Genomic DNA, 20,806 nt, shown 5'->3' on the forward strand with positions numbered 1-20,806 from the left:
GGAAAACGAAATCATTCTGTATTTCAAAAACATGTACTATAGTTTTGTGTAGGATTGGTAGATGAATATTTTCCAAGTGTAATTTCCTATAGAATTCTATAGAATACTGTAAGAAACTATTGGGAAAAAAATAAACCTACAGATTCATTGGTGCTGCAATAGTTTTCTGTAGAACTAACTTGTATCCTCGAGTCAGTTGAGTAATCCTTCAGTTTTCTATAGCCTTTGTGCTAAAAACTATAGTTTGCTATAGAACTAACTTGTATTCTCATGTCAGCTGTGATTCCTATAGATTTAGTGGTAAAAACTATAGTTTTGTATAGAACTAACTTATTGTCTCAAGTCAGTAGTATATTCCTATAGTTGTCTATGACATTCTGTTGAAAACTAAGAATTTATATGTATACTGTACTTAAACCATTTTAACAAATAGCCTACTATAGTTTCCTACATAATATTGTAGAAACAATGTTCTATTCTACAGATTTCATAAATTAGCGATGTCTTTTATTCATACTATAGTTTACAATAGAATTTAGTGATTCACTTGTGTGAATAATGTAAACTTTTCCAACATAATTTTCCTGGATGCAGTTTTCCTTAATTTATTGTGATACCAAATGACAAACTAAAATAAGCTTACCACGAAAAATAAAATATAAAGTATAAAATTGTGTATATAATATGAATGAAATAGTGATACATGTTGACACTCAAGGAAATCCCCACCCCATCCTCCAAAAAATGCCAGTAAATGTAGATGTTCACAACAAAAATATCAGATAATAAATTTTTCTTCAGAAGTCAATGAAATAAAGACACAGTTTATTTAGATTTTATTGACTATAGCAGATTCTGTACTCAGATTCTGTCAACCGTGAATACCTGTCGACAAATTATAATTAACAGCCAATGTACCCTCTTGAAATCTGTTTGGCCATTGGCTGAATTTAAAATTCAAAAATTCAGTGTATGACAACTTTAGTATTAACAAGAAACTGAAGAGAATGGTGGTGTTTTTTCACAGAGTCGATTAAAGATAGAAAGATAAGTATACTTTATTACTTTCTTAACAATAATATTAAATTACTTTAATTAGATAAGATTTATGTGATTTTGTTATTTATTTAACTTTATTACCTATTCTTTTCCCTATATTTCAGTTTTACCAAGAAAAGAACTTTTCATGGTTCCGGCTGGTGAATCATCAACAGAATTCAGATTAATCCATGAGAGAAAAAATGAGCTTATCAATTTAGAAGAATCCATGAGAGAAAAATAAGCTTATCAATTTAGAAGAAATCATGGGCCAACTATATTTATTCCCAAAATAAGATTTAATAAAAAAAAGTCTATAGAATTCTATAGTACCCATTCCTACAGAAAACTATAGTGGCCCAATTTCCAAACTACAGAATACTACAGTATTCAATCCTATACATAACTGTAGAATTTCCTACAGAAAGTGCAATAAAAAACCTATAGAATACTATATTATTTTCCTATAGAAATTTTGCCATAAATCTGTAGGAAAAACTATAGGATGTGCGCTACAGAAAATGTAGAATATTTGGGGCCGTTATTTCCTACAGGCCCCCAAAATTCTGTAGAATACTATAGAATTTTATCCTATAGAACACGGGACACGCCCCCAAAAAACTCTATAGATTTTCTATAGAATTCTACACTGCTATTCTGTAGGACTTTTTGCTAAGGGTATATTGCGTGTGCTATTAATAAGATAGGGGTTAACAACCGTTCTATAACCTGTCTGATGACGGGGCGAGGGGAGATTACGGCATACATTGATTACCTGGAATGCGGAATGGAGGGTGGGGATCGGGTTATAACTTTCACCCTACAACCACAAAAAACGTTATGAAAGAGCCACCGAGACTTCCATATCTACAAGTCTGGTTTATGTTACATAATCTACTATATGGAGAGAAGACAGACTCTGAAATAAACAATTTTAGTTTTATATCCAGAAAAAAAAGGATATCACTTTTAGTATGAATGACAAATAATAACCCTCCTTAAAGCGGCCATACAACCGGGGAATCGAAACCACACCAGTTGACTCAATGACAGACCTTGTGATACAATGCACACGCGCTAACCATCAGGTCCCGTGTTCTATTCCGGTGATGACTGAGAAAGTCCCCCCTAGTTAAGGGGCCTGGCAAGAAATAGTGTCTAGTTGTTTGGATGGAACGAAAAACTGAGGCCCGTCTGTACACATTAGCGTGCAGGTAAGAGAACTATTGGCAGTTTGCATTCGAAGTAAGAGTAGGTCGTAATGCCGCTTTCCGGGCAACGTGTCCCTCACAGTACACTACACGGCCGTCTTTATTAGTCCAGTCATTTTCTATCGCTGCGAATTTCAACCCACAGTTCCGAGCACCGCACGCTAAGAACTCGACTTGATTGGCTTATCCCTAACATCAACTAGAACGCGGCTTATTTAACAAATCTTCCGGATTCCTGTGTAGGGAAGAAGAGTAAAACGAAATTTCGAAACAAAATGGTTGTTTTCGATCCATAAATGATCACTTGTTGTCGATTCATGAATGATCACTTATTTCATTTTGTTCTGGGTATAATTTGTGGGTTGTGGATTCATAAATGAGCACTTGTTTCATGTTTGTTCTGGTAGTAACCTTTTGGATGACGCCCCATCGACTTCATTCAGGCTGATTTCTCACGAAACTAAAGTACAGCCAGACCGACTAAACAACTATGTGTACTTACTGTATATCAATTATTATGTATTGGCACCGTGGGCTGTTCGATTAGCGTTTATAATATAACTTTATGGCTTCCGTATAGTATCAATTTTTTGCTCGTTTTTTGATGCTTCGAAGTCTGGTGCCATTAACACTTTGAACCTAGGATTTGCTATATTCTTATTTTATAGCAATATAATAATATAGATTATCCATGTAGGTCAAGTCAACTCTCGTGACCATTTTGGTGAAATCCTTCGGTGGAATGTTAATTTGTTCGGTTTCGCTTTCTGAACATAAAACATTTTTACCGAACTTCGTTTAAGCAACAATCTTTGTTGTGGTTTTCTTTTTCTAAATTCTTGACTGAAGCATTGTTGTGTTGCGTTAGAATAAGTATATCCTATCTTGTGCACCACACCTACCATTACCATAATATATGTTAACCAAGGCTATTTGTTAGAAGAAGTTGTCTGAAGTTTCATGTATGTTTTTAAAAATACTAATAACGTAGAACGTTATAAAGACATTACCGTTAGTCTACATAAAACAAACTTATCGTAGTACAGTTATGACGCATACTATGTTGTGGTGATTAACAATTATAACAGCTACTGCCTTCTAAATTTCAATTAAAATTTACAGTAACAGGAGTGGCTAATGTTTTTGTTTCCACGATAAACAAGTAAATCATTGAAATAAGGTCATGATATACAACATTTACAAATTTCTTAAAGATGTTGTCTGTAGGCCAACGAGATCACAGTTTTTGGTAATGCTCTACAAACCAGAATAACGTTAAAGTTTGATTAGACGGCAGGGTTGTTGATGACGACCTATATTTTGCCACTTTTTCCTTAAAGTATAAAAGCATACTTTGTCTTCTGCACGACAGTATGCTATGGGGGAAATTTGGCAAAGAATGTTGTCACGGGTTCTTTTCCGATCCAAACGACTAGACGTTGTTCCTTGCTAGGCCCTCCAACCTGTACCGCTGACACGAGGGGAAGGAACTTTCGCGGTTTACACCAAGATTGATCCCCCATATTTACTCTCTCAGCCACCGCAGCTCCAGACATAAAAATATATTTATCACGATGAAATACTTTGCGAAACAACAAAAGATAAATGATAAAGCTGCATGATTCATGCAATTGACGCCTCCGATTAAAAAATGGTAATAATAATCGTAGTAGAAATACAGCTTTAAATAATGCACATGAAAAGATCACGCTGGGTGAAAATACCCCCCCATCAACATATTATATCTACGTCTGTAAAATATAGGTCTATTATATAATATAGTCTATAAGGTACAAGGTTGAGCATGTTTCACTGATGTTTTGCCTATCCATCAGGTATGCTTAGGTTCTGTAATTAAAAAAAAACAGAATCCATTATAAATTAAAAGGGATTATAAGTCATCTATTTTCATAGTGTTTGAAGTCTGACGAGCGGAAGCTTATCTAAAAGCATATTGTCGAGGTGGTTACACCTGGACCCAGTTCTTACAAACATTGAGTCATGATCACAGGAAAGTAAGTGATTTACAATAATAGTTTTATTGCGTTTTGTAGAATTTACCAAGGGTATAGATTGGTTTTACATCTACGTGTCCTCACTGGTATAAACTGTCAAGTAAATTTGACAGAGATAAGCCCACAAACTGGACTTATAGACTTAATTTATAGGGCATTAGACAGCTTACCATTATATATTCATATATGTAATGATATTACTTCCTGGTTACGATTCTGTCATATTAAATCTGTATTAATATTGATTCACTCATACAATGTTATTGCTGTTTTGAAAAACTCAACTACTTAGTTGCGTGATGTGTTCCAGATCCTATTGTTAGATTGTACAATAAAAATCGCGTAGATAAACAAATCTTGAGAAAATCAATTGTTATTTGTTTGAAGTAATGTTTGCCTTTGTATACTTGTGAAACATTAACGGGTGGTCGAGGTCTTGTATTCTGTGTTAACTAGATCATCTTTATGACAGTATGTCAAGTTGGCCACACAAAGGTCCGCTAACGTGAAGACACTTTTGATTATATGTACACCGTCAGATTCCTACGTTTCTATTAAAATAATCAAATCACGTTTTGAACATTCGACTAGCAGACGGCCACAGATAATAGCAGACGAGAAACGTGAGTAAAAACCCGGGAAACTGTGGATTGAAGGGTAATCATTACAATTAGTGAAAGTAAACATGATAGAAGCCATCCATCATAGTGGTGATTCACGGAATAGCTTTACATCACTGGTCTGTAAATTCAATTGATCCCAGAACGTCCTGACATTTTCATAGGATGACATGTTTGCTAACATATTGAATTCCTTCCGTTATTATTGTTGGTTCCGCCATAATAAAAACAACGATAACGTTGCTACGCAAAATATGGGATTACCACTTACAGTAATTACCAGGAAACGTAAATGTTGTTGGGAATTGGTATGACTGATAGGACCAGGGTGGTCACTCAATAATGATTCTAAAACCAAAAAGACATGAAATGTGGAGCCAAGAGGGTTTTCTGACATACCATAATTGCGTGTACTATTAATAAGACAGGGATTAACAACTGTTGCTACCCAGGATGATATCGCAGACAATCAGGTATCTCGGGCGTTTTATCGTTCTATAATCTGTCTGATGAATGGGCGGGGAGGGGGGGGGGAGATTACGACATACATTAATTACCTGGAAATGTGAAATGGAGGGTGGGGATCGGATTCGAACTTTCACCCTACAACCACAAAGAACGTCTGAAATGTTATGAAAGAGCCACCGAGACTTCCATATCTACAAGTCTGGTTTATGTGACATAATCTACTATATGGAGAGAAGACAGACTCTGAAACAACCAATTTTAGTTTTATATCCAGAAAAAAAAGGATATCACTTTTAGTATGAATGACAAATAATAACCCTCCTTAAAGCGGCCTACTCCTTGTCACGTACAACCGGGGAATCGAAACCACACCAGTTGACTCAATGACAGACCTTATGTTACAATGCACACGCGCTAACCAACAGGTCCCGTGTTCTATTTCGGTGGTGACCGAGAAAGTCCCCCCTAGTTTAGGGGCCTGGCAAGGAATAGTGTCTAGTTGTTTGGATGGGACGAAAAACTGAGGCCCGTCTGTACACATTAGCGTGCAGGTAAGAGAACCATTGACAGTTTGCATTCGAAGTAAGAGTGGACCGTAATGCCGCTTTACGGGCAACGTGTCCCTCACTTTAAACCCCGTTTCATTGTTTTTATAAAAGATATCAGCAAAACAGTCGGACTTTAAACCCTGTTTCATTTTGTTTATAAAATATATCAGCAGAACAGTCGTTAAACCCCATTTCATTTGTTTATAAAAGATATCGATGTGCCGATTGAATGATGATAATGTCAGACTACAACTAAACCTGACTTTTCATCACAATCATTGTCCCCATACTTTATTACGTGTATAATAGAACAATGTTATCCTCATCGATTTTTTGCGCTACAAGATACATTTTTCAATTTCTTCTCTTTCCTATTTGAGTGTATGCAGATTATGTTGCAACTGATTGTGTAATTTCCTCTAAACGAAATGGGGTTTGGAGATCTTCCCACTACTCTTCATCGAATAACATGCACACTCACATGTACACGGGACGTGGACGAAATTCCTTACTAGCCCCGCCCCCTCCAGTCGCCGCCCCCGTGCCCGTCGTGTTCCACTAATAAGGAGTAACAACGCCGAAGAATCTCTAGTAACTTTCATGGCTAACACCATGATTGAACCGGGGACCTCCTGGTTAGTGAGATAACGTCTGACTCACTGGACCACCATGTCTTCCAATTTCCTGTAAAAGAGGAGATCATGCAAAGAAGGAAACAAAAATAAATTACATTTCGAGCGATTCTTATCAGTTTTAAAAGCAAATAGATTAACAGTAGTGCTCGTATTATACAATCTGATTAATGTTCTACATTTTACCAGGACGATTCCTTGTATTTATGACTATGTAGATTTACAAAAGTACCCATTCGATCACGAGGCACCGTATTCTTGACTGACTAAGAAGCAAATATATGGCAAATATAGACTTTCGGGAATCGTAGAATTGTCAGTCAACGCCTCGGTGATAAATTATTTCTATCCGCAAAGTTAAAACATTAAATTAAGTTATTTGTCTTAAGGGACAATATTGGTGTCAGTCATTATAAAATATGTGATAGAACTGGTTAAATACATCCCAAATAACACAGAGATCATTGCTACGGGAGATGTGTAACAAGCACGTGAAGAAACGGGAAGTGACGACAAACATGCCAAACACGAGTTATCCTACTATATAACTGATTGAAGCAACGAGCGATAACAGACACGCGATCGAATTTCATTTCACTGATAATTCGATTGAAGATGAAAAGCTAGTATATGAGACGGTGAGAGGATATCCGACAATTCAAAAAAAGAATTGGCTGTCATTAGATAAAAGATAACGAACAAATTAGAAAAAGTCCGTGCATTACCATGTTTTTATTAAGAACAGAATGAATACAAACGGGGGAATGCACGGGATTTTTCTATATTTTTCTCGTTGTCCCTTATCTAGTGACAGCCAATTCTATTTTTAAATTGTGAGATACCCTCTCACCGTGCCATATAATAACGTTTCAACTTCAACGGAATTATCAGTGAAATGGAATTCGATCGTTTGTCTGTTATTGCTCGTTACATCAGTCAGATACATAGAAGGATAACTCGTGTTTGTCATGTTTGGCGTCACTTCCCGTTTCTTCACGTGCTTGTTACACATCTCCCGTAGCAATGATCTCTGTGTTAAAATTATATTTGGAATATATTTAGCCAGTTCTATCACATCTGTGATTATGACTGACAACAATATTGTCCTTTAATCCTCGCTCTCTATATTATTGACATTTAAATAATGAAAATGTGTATTGTTCTACTGCTGCATTGGTTCTCCTTGCAACAGTAGGTTTAAAAAAGACCAAGGCAGTCATCCTTCTAGTTGGGCTCACTTCAACTTTATTTGTCCTTTTGTAAGGGTGGGAAAATCCTTGTATCAAAAGTATAGGATAATCTTCCTGTGTTCGGTCTGGGGACAATTTGACCACCATTATTATACGACCATTATTATAAATCTGTGCTGACTAAAACAAAGGAAGCATTAAGATATCCATTCCTTAGCTACTGATTCTGGGTTCCTGTTTTTGCAACTTGCTTCCTTGTAGCAGTGTCCACTAATGTACAGAGTCAGCAAACTAGCCTAATGTGTCATTTTTATAAACTAAGTCAATAAAACCAAAATAGATATTATCACTCTTACGTTTTACTGTCTGGTTAATGTTAACATGAATTAGCCGATTACAATAAATTAAAGATACATTATGTAAGATTTAGATAAAGAACTGACTGTTCCTGTTATAATAGTTCGAAAACAGATAATGAAAAATGATTATTTTTAAAATTTCATTTAAATTGCTTTATTCCGAGCAAGTTATGAGTGTTTGAAGGTTTGACCGGATGTAGCCTAAAGTGTGCATTATCGTGACAACGGTACTTGGTAATCGAGACTTTTTTTTCGATAATCCATTTTATCATTATTTTCTTTTAAATTCCATATGAACCTCGGCACCCCAGAGAGTTGGTTAAAGGCTTGCCGTGTGCATAAATGTCTAAATAGTAGTTTATATAACATTTGAACACAATCTAAGGACCTGTAATAGGCAGATTTAACTCTTTGTATGATTTATTTTTAATGATTTCCAAAAGTCAACAGGAAATTGTCGACGTAATGTCTTGTATAAATGCAAGAACGAGGTGAATAGGAAATAACGTACATTACCATGGAAATCAGTGCAGACTTAACAGTTTTCTTTCTTAAGTCACTGGCCGGTTACTGTTGTCGCGGTCAGTTAATTTTCACTTCTTGATGTAATGGAAAAGCAATTAGATTACTTGGAACTTATAACAAATTAACTTACTGTTGTGTAGCCTATGGAAAAGTGGGAGTTTGCAGACTCCATATCGGGTCCGCAAGTGTCACATATTCTTATTTACAAAATTTCGGCGACCCGCGAGTCAAGGTTCTTCTTGACCTCCACCCACGTCCAAACCCGCCCTTCCGTTCGGCCACTATTTTTAGCTGCAGTCGATAATTTAGTTTCATCGTATTATCGCAGTGACCTAATTCAATATGTGATCGGTTTCAGACCGGATGTATCACCGGACATCGTTATGAAACTGTTGGCATGGTGTATAGTCTCGATCATCTCGATCATACAGCATTAGGTAGTTATAAGTATGATGGGTGGGATGCCAGTATGAGTTTCTCGAAATTTCTAATTTACTACAGTATTTGATTTGATGCATTTTTTGTACTCTAATAAGAGAAAACATTATCTTTATAAATCTAATCGAGCAATAAAATTAATTTGTATTTTCTCTTTCAGACGCTGTCATCATTAATGACACAGCAGACGCAAGAGACGGATCTACAAGATTCGGACCAAGGACTAACCAAAGATAATAAATATGATAGTGACTGTAATCTGGCAGCTGATCCAGCAGAAGAGAATCATTATGATCGATATGATCAAACTTTGTGGGACCGACACTTGGAATATTTATTGACGTGCAGTAGTTTTGTGGTAGGAATAAGAAATGTTTTACAGTTTCCCGCGATGGCGACCAAAAATGGTGGAGGTGAGTTCAAATGGTAAAGAGAGAGAGAGGGGGGGGGATTTAATGTCCAACCTACGTCATTTCAGGGCTAACATATGGTTCAGATTTATTTCAAGAGTTCAATTACGCGTAGGGGTCTTTAGCTGTGGAAGGAAACGAGGGACACGGAGAATACTCACAAGTCTGAACAGGCGATCGTACTCCTTGACCCAACAAGCACGCGTAAAACCATTCGCCCCCACCCCAGTGACGTCAAGGGGAGGGTTTCTTTTCTAATTTAGCATGTTGTGAATTTCAATTAAACTCTGGTAATGTTAGTGCTGCAACTTTTAACCCTGGTCTCGAGACGTGCCAGTGCCAGTGTCACAGATTAGGTGTGAAACTTGAAATAAAGTTTTTCCTTCGACATGTCTGAAGGAAATAATTTAAAGAATTTTTTTAGCACATTTGTCACTTACTCGTAATTGGTATTATTTATGATTCCCACAAGGTCGTCCTCCTTAAATTATATATGACGAATCGTCTTACTGCTCCCTTAATAATGCATTAATTTGACCTTAAGCTCCACCTTCATTAGCCCGATTGGAGCAGAAAAGTGGGATGATTTCAAAAGCTACGTACGTTCCCGGATATGACGTAAATATATCAGAATGCACGATCGAATGTATAGCGTAGTGTTAGCAAGCTTTTCTCCAACTTAGATCAAATTACTCAGCAGAAAGTAGCGTAATTATAGTTCTGATGATGATAGGATTCCATCTTTAAGTTACAGTAGCAGAGCGACATTCTATGTTCCCACCGCCTACATGTTCATGATGATCATTCATGCTTAAGTTTCCTCTTAAAACCACTACGGATAGTATAGGTCCGATTGATACTCTAAAAAATATATATGGTTGGTATGGCCACGTTGACTCGTGCCCGAGGTCAGATTATATAACAGTTTGCTAGAGACCCAGAAGACAAACACGTGGACAAGACAAAACACAGACATTGTACAATTAGAAGTTCCAAAATTATAAAAAGGGATGTAAATGTAATTTTAAAAATCTAAAATCTCACAGATATTGTATTTTTAGACTAGGAACTGGACCCCGAGAGACACTATAATCGTCTTCTTCTTGGGGGTGGGGCTCTTCGAAATAGCCTAATACTCTGCCGGTATAATCGACATGAAACTTGAGCAATAATTGTGCATCGATTGACGGACTTCATCTTGTGATATGATGTACGTGTTTATCATTGCATAAAAACCTTATGGTATGACATAAGACTGTCAATATGTTGAATAAAAACAAATTTACTCATTATAGATCCCAATCAGTACTTTAAGGGGGCATTGGGTAAGATTAGATAAAGAGCTAACAGTTCTCGTTATAATAGCTAAAAATAGATAATGAAAACATAATAGAAAATCAGTTCTACTAATTAACCAAAAATGGTTTTGATAACGGACAATATAGAAGTTATATATTTATAAGAAGCTTTTATTTAATAAATTAAATCGTTGCTATGCAGTAGGAAACACTTCACTGCCTTAAATGACCCATGCCTACCTTGACATTTTCTGTTCCTTCTAATTTAAGAAGATTCATGGTTTTCATCAAAATAATTATTTTCTTATTTTCTAGGTGCGTTTTATTTTGTATATTTATTCTTGGTGTGTATAGTTGGAGTACCTATATTATATTTAGAGATGTGCCTTGGTCAATATGTACATGGTGGACCAATGAAAGCCTGGTCTATGATGCCCTTAGCACAAGGTAAGACAAAATCGCCATACTATGTTTGTCGCTTACCCCTTGAATGTTGGATGAAACTACCCCCCAACGGAACAATGTGGTACACTGGAGAATATGATCCAGCATACGGGTTAATTAAACAGGAATAAACTACTGTCATGCATGACATACTTCGCAAAAGATCAGTATGGAGATTGACTAAACGGGATTTCGTATAGCTCTCGTAGTCGTTTTGAGCAATTTCTTTAATCTGTAGTACGCATATATCTTTTAGGCTTTTCAAAGCTTCTGGTGCTGTTTTTGCGTGGTGATTCAAAAGGAATTAGTTAATCTGAGAATATTGCAAAATTTATAAGCGATTGACATTTTACGGCTTGTCCCAAATAGGTTTCGTCTACGGTGATTGGAAAAGATTCACATGCTGTGAAGAGAAAATAGGAAACCACGATACCTATTCTTATGATAATTCTGACATTCTATTGCCGATATTTCGATTGATAATTCAAGAAACATGCACTATTAAACGACGGCTTAACAACAATACTCATTTCTACTATTATACGCATTACACGAGCTAGCATTGTTCGAGTATATCATCTAGCGGTTATCATCTACGTCATCCTCTGTACTATCACCATCTTCATTATCCTCAACATCGCCATCATTATCAACATACAATGTAGTTTGTAATGAGGGGAGCTGGATGGTCAAGTGTTCCAACTCGTACGCATTAGATCTGTCATTGAATCAAATAGCGTCGTTTGGATACCAGACCAGGAGTAGGGTCGCCTGCCATACCTAGTGGATTTTAGTCGGGTCCTCTGGTTTCCACCTTCTGCTAATTATTGAAATTAAAAGCTAACCATATGCTATGCCCTAGTTTGGGTTGAGTGGACATTAAAATCCATTTGTATCTTCTTTCTCGCGATGTAATGTTTTTCCATAACCGACCTGTTTGTGTAATACAGATTAGATTGGTCTTTTGTCGACCAATTCTATAACACGTGTGTGACTTATCGTTTCAATGTTTAAAACCTTAAGTTTATCATTACCGAGTGTTTTCATATTCACTCAAGCAGATTTTTTAATCCTTTTATTGGATCCTTCTTTTTCTCAGAAAATCAATTTTAGCATCATGGTTTGTACTGGGCTTTTTTCAAAATCATTTAAAAAGTTAAAATGTCAAAGGAATCAGTTTGTCATTCATCAAAAGTCGTCTACACTTTAAATGAGTTGAGTTAGTGATAATTTACTTGACAGCTCAATCGTTCTTTTTTAAAAGCGTCGAGACAGAATTCACAATGAAATCCATTTTAACCACATTTTGTTGTTAATGATGTATATTTAAGACAAGGTCGCACTGTGGGACTTTTTATTGTGGAAGGGATGGGTTCGAACGGAGTTTAACGCCTCGTGTACACTGTATAAAGCCGAATTAAATACATTGATAAACAGTTTGAAAATTAAAATAGTTATGTGAAGTTGTCAAATAAAGTGCTAGGTCGGACAGTATAGGAAATGGTTCCGGGCACCCTCAATTAAAGCGTAAACGTGGATATTAGGGTTCTTAAATATTATCTTGATCAGATGCCGCCCATAGATTTGAATCTTTCTTCGATCTGTTAATGTTACCCAATCGGAAGTCTGACTTTAATGGCAAGATAGTTAGCAGAATTTATAAGATAATAAAATAACTTTAATAATCTCTGCTATAAATAAAAGGTTGATTATTAGAATGACATCTTTTGTCATATTTCTGATTAGGTCTATCTATTAAACATAATTATATATAAAACTCAGTGATATTCTAACCAATAAATCGATTAAATCGATTGATTTTATACTGAGATGTATGAATTCAGAAGACGTTGGATCAATAGCTGAATTATCATAATATCAGTAAATAGATTTCTTAGACGAAGACCAATTAATCTATTATCAGTAATTATTTAGTAATTTTCATTGCTAATGAACCGGATCAAGGAGTTCACAATATTAAATCAAGCTGAGAAAAAACAAGAAAGGCCAACAACTTGTCAACAACATTAGATATTGATATTCGTCGCTCAACAACTTTATGCTTCAATACAAAATATAAAAGAAATTGTTAGCAAGTTGGCGAATTGAGATCTGCTATCAGGTGCTCGTGAAAGAACAAATTTGTCTGGCAGTGCTTGTTCTGTATTCTATGAGATGTACATGTGGTACCCCAGTGTTTGATCCATCCCATTTTAAAACTCTTCCCGTGACGTGTGTAGCTACCACAAAGAGCCGATGATGGGGGTGGGGGTGGGGTGGGGGTGTCCAGGTAGACATTCATAACTGAATGTGTTAGGTTACACAATAAACTTTTCTGTATTCAAATATTGGTACCTAGTTCGTTTGATCGTTCGACCAATACTCTGGGTTTCGGTCTAGATCAGTTATGCATGTCGTTTGCTTGTAAAGATGTAATTGATCATGTTGCTTCACGTTTTCTTTTTCTTTGTCTTTATGAAACTTTCAGATGAAACCCCTGGGGTTTTGTGTTGTCTTTCTTATTTATTTACATCTTTTTTTCCTTTTTTCTTTATTTATATTAGTACTATCAGGGCCCATTAAGTATTGTATTAGGTATTATGTATGCCTATTATTTTACTTTCAAAAATGTCATGGTCGGTGACTTTTTTTCATTAAAGATGAATACCTCAAAGACAAACCGGTAAAACAATTGTCAAGGTTAGATGAATTTTTCACTAAAAAAGAATGCAGCAAAGACAAACCGGTACTGAGTAAAATCGCAACTACGGGCATATCACCAGGAAAAATAATAAAAATGTACTGAGGCAAACAGGGTACCGAGTAAACCCGCGACACCGGGCATATCATCAAGGATATTCTTAAAGCCCAAATTGTGACATCAAAGAGATTACAATTTGGCAATATAAGATTCTCATTTATTCAAGGTAGTTATGTGTGGTTAATGCACCAGATGTTTATTTGTAAAAACAGTTCTTGTGTAATTGCCAAAACTTTTTTTGTAACGAAAATTCAAAGCTGTGTCTCTTTTAAAGCTTAAGTATGCCGATTAAATTTCATTTAACTGTCTACATATTATGGAAACATTATCAAATTTCTGCTTTTATTATTATTTAATTAATAGAACTTTCCAGACATATTATTTTGTCGTTAAGGTGTGAGGTAAACATGAAATGAAAATGAAATGAAATGGGGTTTAATGTATTACTATTCTGCTCCGACTGGGCTAATGAAGACGAGCATACGCCATACAGTGTGCCGTGAGGGAAATTTTGTCCGGACAGCGGCTCTACGGCCTACTCGTATATCGAATTCCAACTGCCAAGGGATGTTTTACGTGCTCTGTTTTTTTGGTTGAATATGATATTAATAAAACAAACGCAGATTTGTCAAATGAAATTTATATGGATTTCGTTAAAGCAGAAAAGGAACAATTTCCATATTTATCTGATAATGCTACATGTTGAAATATTATTACCACAGTTTCTGTGGGTAACAGGTTTATATAAAACCCATGCAAATAATAATAATTTTAAGTTCTTACTTGACGGTATGTGTGTGCGTGTGTGTGTGTGTCGGGGGAGGGGTTGGGGGGGGGGGGGTCATAACGAAATTTCCACTATAGTAGATAACATCCTGCCCATTAACTTTGGTGTCTGAAATGGAGGTCCACACTATAATCGTATTAATGAGTAACTATAGGTTTATTGCTTTAATACATATAACTCATGAAAAATACTAAATATCAATAAATATGTATACTGGTGCTATAATCATACGAAGAGTATAAAACATTCAATTTACAATACTATGGGAAAATAATCTTTGAATGCAGACACAATATTCTAGCAGTTAGTTAAAGGCACAACTTTATTCCAGACTAAATCATATATCATCTGGAGCGATGCCACCATTCGACGCGAACATCTTAACCCTACGCCCCAAACTTTTTCCACCTGACTAAATATGTAAGAATAAGTAAACGAGACATTGTGTTTACATGTATGTAAAACGTAGGTATATAAATATATTTAAAACATCTTAACATTTGTTACCAATGTAGATAATGTATAAACACACCTGCTGTATTTACGGCAACCACCTTTTTACAATTTCCCGAGTGCCTGGTACACTGGGATTTGATGCCATTACAATTATCATCGCCTGTATTACAATCATCTGGTCTCCGATCATTTGTTACACGCGCCAGGAAGTAGTCTATATTGTGATGTATATTTTAGAGCAATGCTTATACCCTTTGTGATTTGATATTGTTTAAAAAAGTTGTTATTTCAAAAATCAACGGTGGCTAAGTGAGTAAGACGCTGGCTCGCTAGCCCAGAGGTCGCATTTCTCTCCTGGTGTTGGCAGAACAAGTTCATCGGGTTTTTTTCCGGGGTGGTTTCACCTTGTCAGTGACGCAGCGCTGAGGGCCTCACAATGACAGCTGTCTAGTTGTTCGGGTGGGACGAAAACCCGAGGTCGCGTGTACACATTGGCGTGCACCTAAAGATCCATTGGCAGTTGGAATTCGATATAAGAGTAGGCCGTAGCTCCGCTGTTTGAGCAAAATTCCCCTCATAGCACACTGTATGTCCGTCTTCATTAGCCCAGTCGGAGCAGAACAGTAGGATGTTAAACCCCATTTCATTTTAAATAATTAACAAAACAAAAAACAGTTTATCTATATGATTATGCTAATTATTCGTTTAATTAGCTTTTACATAATGCCTGTTTAAGTCTGATGTAGTAGAAAAAGGCCATCTGGGATCAATGTAAACGCTACAAAATTTGTTTTCGCTACAAAGCAAAAAGTGGGAAATAAAATTTTAGTATGGTAATTATAGATTAACTGAGGACATCAACCATGCCGCTCTTCGCTACTATCATTTGCATTTACTCGTACATCAAAATACGATCTTCCACTAAACTATGAGTATCGACTTATTTACATGCCTTTTAATAAGTGTATTTAAGTCAATTATTGGCTTCGCATCAATTTGATTATTTCCAATTATCCATCAACAAACACACTATTGAGGCCGTCAAGTACTGCAATATAATAAATCAGATTATTCAGAAACATTATTTTCTTAACTGCCCTTGATATCGAATAATTGTATAATAAACAGGTGGTCTGAGGCGTTCGTACTCTATTCAACATCAGAACAGCTCTTAAAATCAGACGCTTAAGTAACGCCAGAGGGATTATAACCTTACATTACGTATAGGTTAAGAATTATTTGGAATACTCGACCCGAGACTGACTTCGCACTGTTTGTAAATGTTAAGATGATGTAAACCTCTAAACAGGATCCCCGCAGAGACTTTGGGCCTTCGTTTCTATGGTGATTGAGTATTTCTTGCTTCCGAACAAAGCTAATCAGTCATATTAATACGACACGTAACGTCAGATGGTTTGTTTTAAAATAGCTTTAACTGATTTTGACTTGGGTTGCGTTTCAGTTATTGTTAAGGAGGTACGTTTCTTTAAATAAATATTGAAATTGGACCCTGTCTGAACCGTCAATAGGTTTTACTGCGTACTATAAACAACACGATAAGAGAAACTGAAATATGCAACTATGCCCTGTATAATCATAATATTTCAAGACTTAATTCTGATCTGATTTTTGAAGAAATTGTGCCTTTCAACACCCACCCCCTTCATTCCTAGATATGCATGATAAGCAGCAGGACACACTACCCCGCTTTCAGTTCCCAATTTAGGCGATGATATTGTTAGGTATATGTCGATCTAGTAACATTAAAGGAGAATTTAAACCATTGCAATTTTATAAAAGCCGTTGCCATTTTAACTATTTTATTCAATATCTGTAGTTTCAAAAAAAATGTTCAACCTGAAATTACAAGTCATCAAAGACATTTCCTACACGAATTTCATCTAAATAACGTCGAAGCATTTCCGGAAATCCACCAGGTCAGATCTCCTGATTCTATAAAATTCTCCGGAAATCCACCAGAACTCACGCCAAACTTGACGTTGTCTTTACTAACTTTAACCGTCGCCCCCCCCCCCCCCCTGCCTCCCCGCTGTTCAAATCCCCGCAGAGTACGGAGAATAGCTATTATAGCACGTTGTTAATTTATAAACTGTGAATGACAATTACCCTGAAGACGTCACAACCCGTGTCGCAGTTTGTTAATTAAAGACTAAATGCTTGCATTTCGGGATGAGAAATTTTTAAACTATATTTTAATATTGGATAACGAATAAAGTTTCGCAATGGCAGGCATCGTTCCACGACTGCTTGGGGATTTTTTCTTCTTAAAGTTAGTAATTTAACAACTATGTTTGGTTTTCGGATTTTGAATCAGGCCTCGTGATAATTCTACCAGAGAAAACACATAGACCTGTTCGCGGTGATTTTGAATCACCCTATAATCACAACGCAAGAAGAAAAACACAATTATCAAATTTGTCACGAACACAATAAAAGCATTTTCGTGTAGATGACTTTGTTTCAACTTAAATGAGCAATTGAGCATACTAATTTTATGTTCTTTGGCCTTTTTGTTTTCAAGGAATACAAATTAACCATCTTTGAAGTTTCGTAAAATTTTATTTTTTTATTACGATGTTCTTAGTGGATATAAAATTACAATAATCACGACACATTAATCCACAAAAAAGACATAAACCAAAAACATTATTGAGTACATAGCTAGAACCGCATTCAATCAAGTGTATATTTGATAACAAAGTTCAGTTTTGAGATACTTTCTCAAACCTTGAATAGAAATTGCGCTTTTAATTTCTTTTGATATTGAACTCCATAACTTCGGAGTACCGAAAGCGTAAGATGTATCACCGGAGGTGGTTTTTGAAAAATGCCTAATTAAGAGACTGTCTGGTTGTGATCGAAGGGTTCTGCAAGGTTTATTGGTGTCGAGACGATCTCTAAGGTATTGTGGTGAAGAATCGTCATTTAGACCAGAATACGTAATAGACGGTATTTTAAAATTGATACGTTGACGGACTGGTAGCCAGTGAAGATCTTTCAGAATTGGTGTATGTTCTTTTGGTTTAGTCTTGGTTATGATCCGCGCTGCTTTATTTTAAAATTTCTAAAGTAGTTTAATTTTATTTTCAGGTAGATTGTACAAAAGGGAATTACAGTTGTCGAGTTTTGGTGTAACAATAGCGTTTCCCAGCATTTTAGTCGTGTCACTATCAATGCAAGATCTAATTTTTCCAATATTATAAATCTGACAATAATACTTTTACACATTGCCGAAATTTGTTTATTCATATTCAGATTAGAATAAAAATAAACACCAAGATTTTTTACAGAATCTGTTGGTGTGATAGAGATATTGCTAATTTGATAGTTTAGATAGTTTACTGTTTAAGATTTTAGTAGTTGCAGCCTGCTGCTGACTTTCATTATGTCTGTTTTGTAATCGTTGAGTTCTAATAAATTTATCATGGTGGCTAAGTGGGTAAGACGCTGTCTCGCTAGCTTGAGATCGGGTGTTCAATCTCTGCATTGGCCGAGAAAGTTCATCCAGATTTTCCGGCGTGGTTTCAACTTGTCAGTGATGCAGGACGGAAGGTCTGACAAGGACAGCTGTCTAGTTGTTCGGATGGGACGAAAACCCGAGGTCCCGTGTACACATTGGCGTGCACGTAAAAGATCCCTTGGCCGTAGCGCTGCTGCCCGGGCAAAATTTCCCTTATAGCACACTGTCTTCATTAGCCCAGTTTAGGAGCAGAACAGTAGGACGTTAAACTCCATTTCATTTCATTTCATTTCTAATAAATTTGAGTCCATCCATATCTGATAAACATGCATATCTCAGATGGTTCAAAAGAAGGCTCAAGAGCTACATAAATTGAGTGTCTCGGCGTACAGATGGTAGTTAAGACCGTGTTTACGAATGTCATTTCCTAAAGATGTTGTGTATGTAGTAAATAATAAAGGACCGAGAACGGAACCCTGTGGCACGCCATACTTTAAAACCGTTGAGTTGGATGGGGGGGGGGGGCCTTTGATAACAACTGTTTGTGTACGGTTTTCAAGGTATGACTGGAATCATGTAAGGGCTAGTCAAATAACACCAAAGTTGTTCAGCAATTTTTTGAAAATAACGTGGTGTTTATCGTGTCAATCTCAGCGCTTAGATCAAGCAGGACTAGTACTGGTGTTTGTTTCTTATCCAATTTGTTTAGTAAGTCATTTTGAACACGTAATAAGGCGGTTTTAGTGTTGTGTTGTTTTCTATATGCAGATTGGAATACTTCGTTGAGGTTATTATTATGCAAAAGTTTTTAAATGTTGTAAATGTAATGTAAAGTCATGTTCGAAATCACCCACAAGCCATGTTGCATTGATAATTAATTCATTTAAAACAGTTCTTCAAAGTTGTATTGAAGTTTTTCGTGACATTCCATATGTGCTTGATAATGAATTGGCAATGCGTTTAGTACTGAGAACCCACTTAGACATAACTAGCTTAGGGCGTTGCACTGGTGAATAATTCGACTAGTAAATTGAATTGTACAAATCAGGGTTGTTTTTTCCTAAGATCCATCTTGAACGCCATATTGAATTACTCAAAACGCTCAAGGGTGACAGAGGTTTATCCGTCAGATTCTGAAAAAGGACTCCTAGACTACTAAAATCAGTGATAAGAAAAACTTTGCATCCAATTTCCAGGTTCAGGCATAGTTCCGCCGTACTAGTTTAATTGCAAGAAAACTACTCACATGACGCAAGAATCTAGTTTTAGAAGGTTTGTTTATCACCTGACTTGATTGATGGAGAATCCATTTTAGTTTGTATTTGTCGGTAGTCGCTGTCCATTTACCATAAATATCGAAGACTAAGTAAAATTTTGGATTATCCTCTGCCAACTTCCTTTTCCACCGTTTAAGTCTTTCAATGTTCTTACAACCGTTAGCCATTAGATAAACACATATGGGGCAGGCTTCCACTTAGGGACACCCTTAATTTTTTGTCATGTGGACGCCCCATGAGTGTTTTTCAGGGAATCCAGTATTTTCTTGTAAGATTGAGTGTCTCTACTGTACTTATAATACCAAATATGCCATACTTTTACCGGAAATAACTACGCTATAAATCCTTTCCTGTGAATGTATCTTTGATTTGCCAAATTCGTCGCGAATAATACCAAATACAAAAAAAAAATACAGCATTAAATTGCTTGTAAAAAAATAGTATTATGAACAGATAGTGTCTTTAATATATATGTACAGTGTATATAGGTTATTTATCGAGTGTTCTGATTTTGAGTTCAGAATTTGCCAGAAATAAAAGAGTTTTCCTGAAGGCTATGGGTCAGACTAGAAAAGTATGGCGTGTCCTAGAACTTTTCCATAATAATGTAATAATCATCATTGATCTCATCATTATATACTGCACAAAACAAAGGACAGATTGCATCATTCAATTTCCTTAAATGACATGGTTTTTTAAAGAATATTTAAGTTAAAGCGTTTTGTTTAATATAGCGAACACATCCACAAACAAACAGTATTATGCGGTGCTGCGTGGTTTAAATATACACGTGGTGTAAATCTCTAAAATGGGATCGTATACAAGGGTACGACCTTCAAGTTGTTTCT

General features: G+C 36.1%; 1 protein-coding gene across 1 annotated transcript in view; it reads left to right on the forward strand.

Moving 5' to 3' along the window:
* The window catches only part of LOC126830760 (uncharacterized), a 109,080-nt gene that overhangs the window by 36,536 nt on the left and 51,738 nt on the right, over positions 1–20,806 (forward strand). The window contains exons 2-3 of the mRNA XM_050561160.2: positions 9,205–9,457; positions 11,068–11,199. Of these exons, the coding sequence (XP_050417117.2) occupies positions 9,205–9,457; positions 11,068–11,199 (385 nt within the window). The remainder of the gene's footprint in view (positions 1–9,204; positions 9,458–11,067; positions 11,200–20,806) is intronic.

Source organism: Patella vulgata, chromosome 8, assembly GCF_932274485.2.
Source record: "Patella vulgata chromosome 8, xgPatVulg1.2, whole genome shotgun sequence".
NCBI classification, from domain to species: Eukaryota; Metazoa; Mollusca; class Gastropoda; family Patellidae; genus Patella; species Patella vulgata.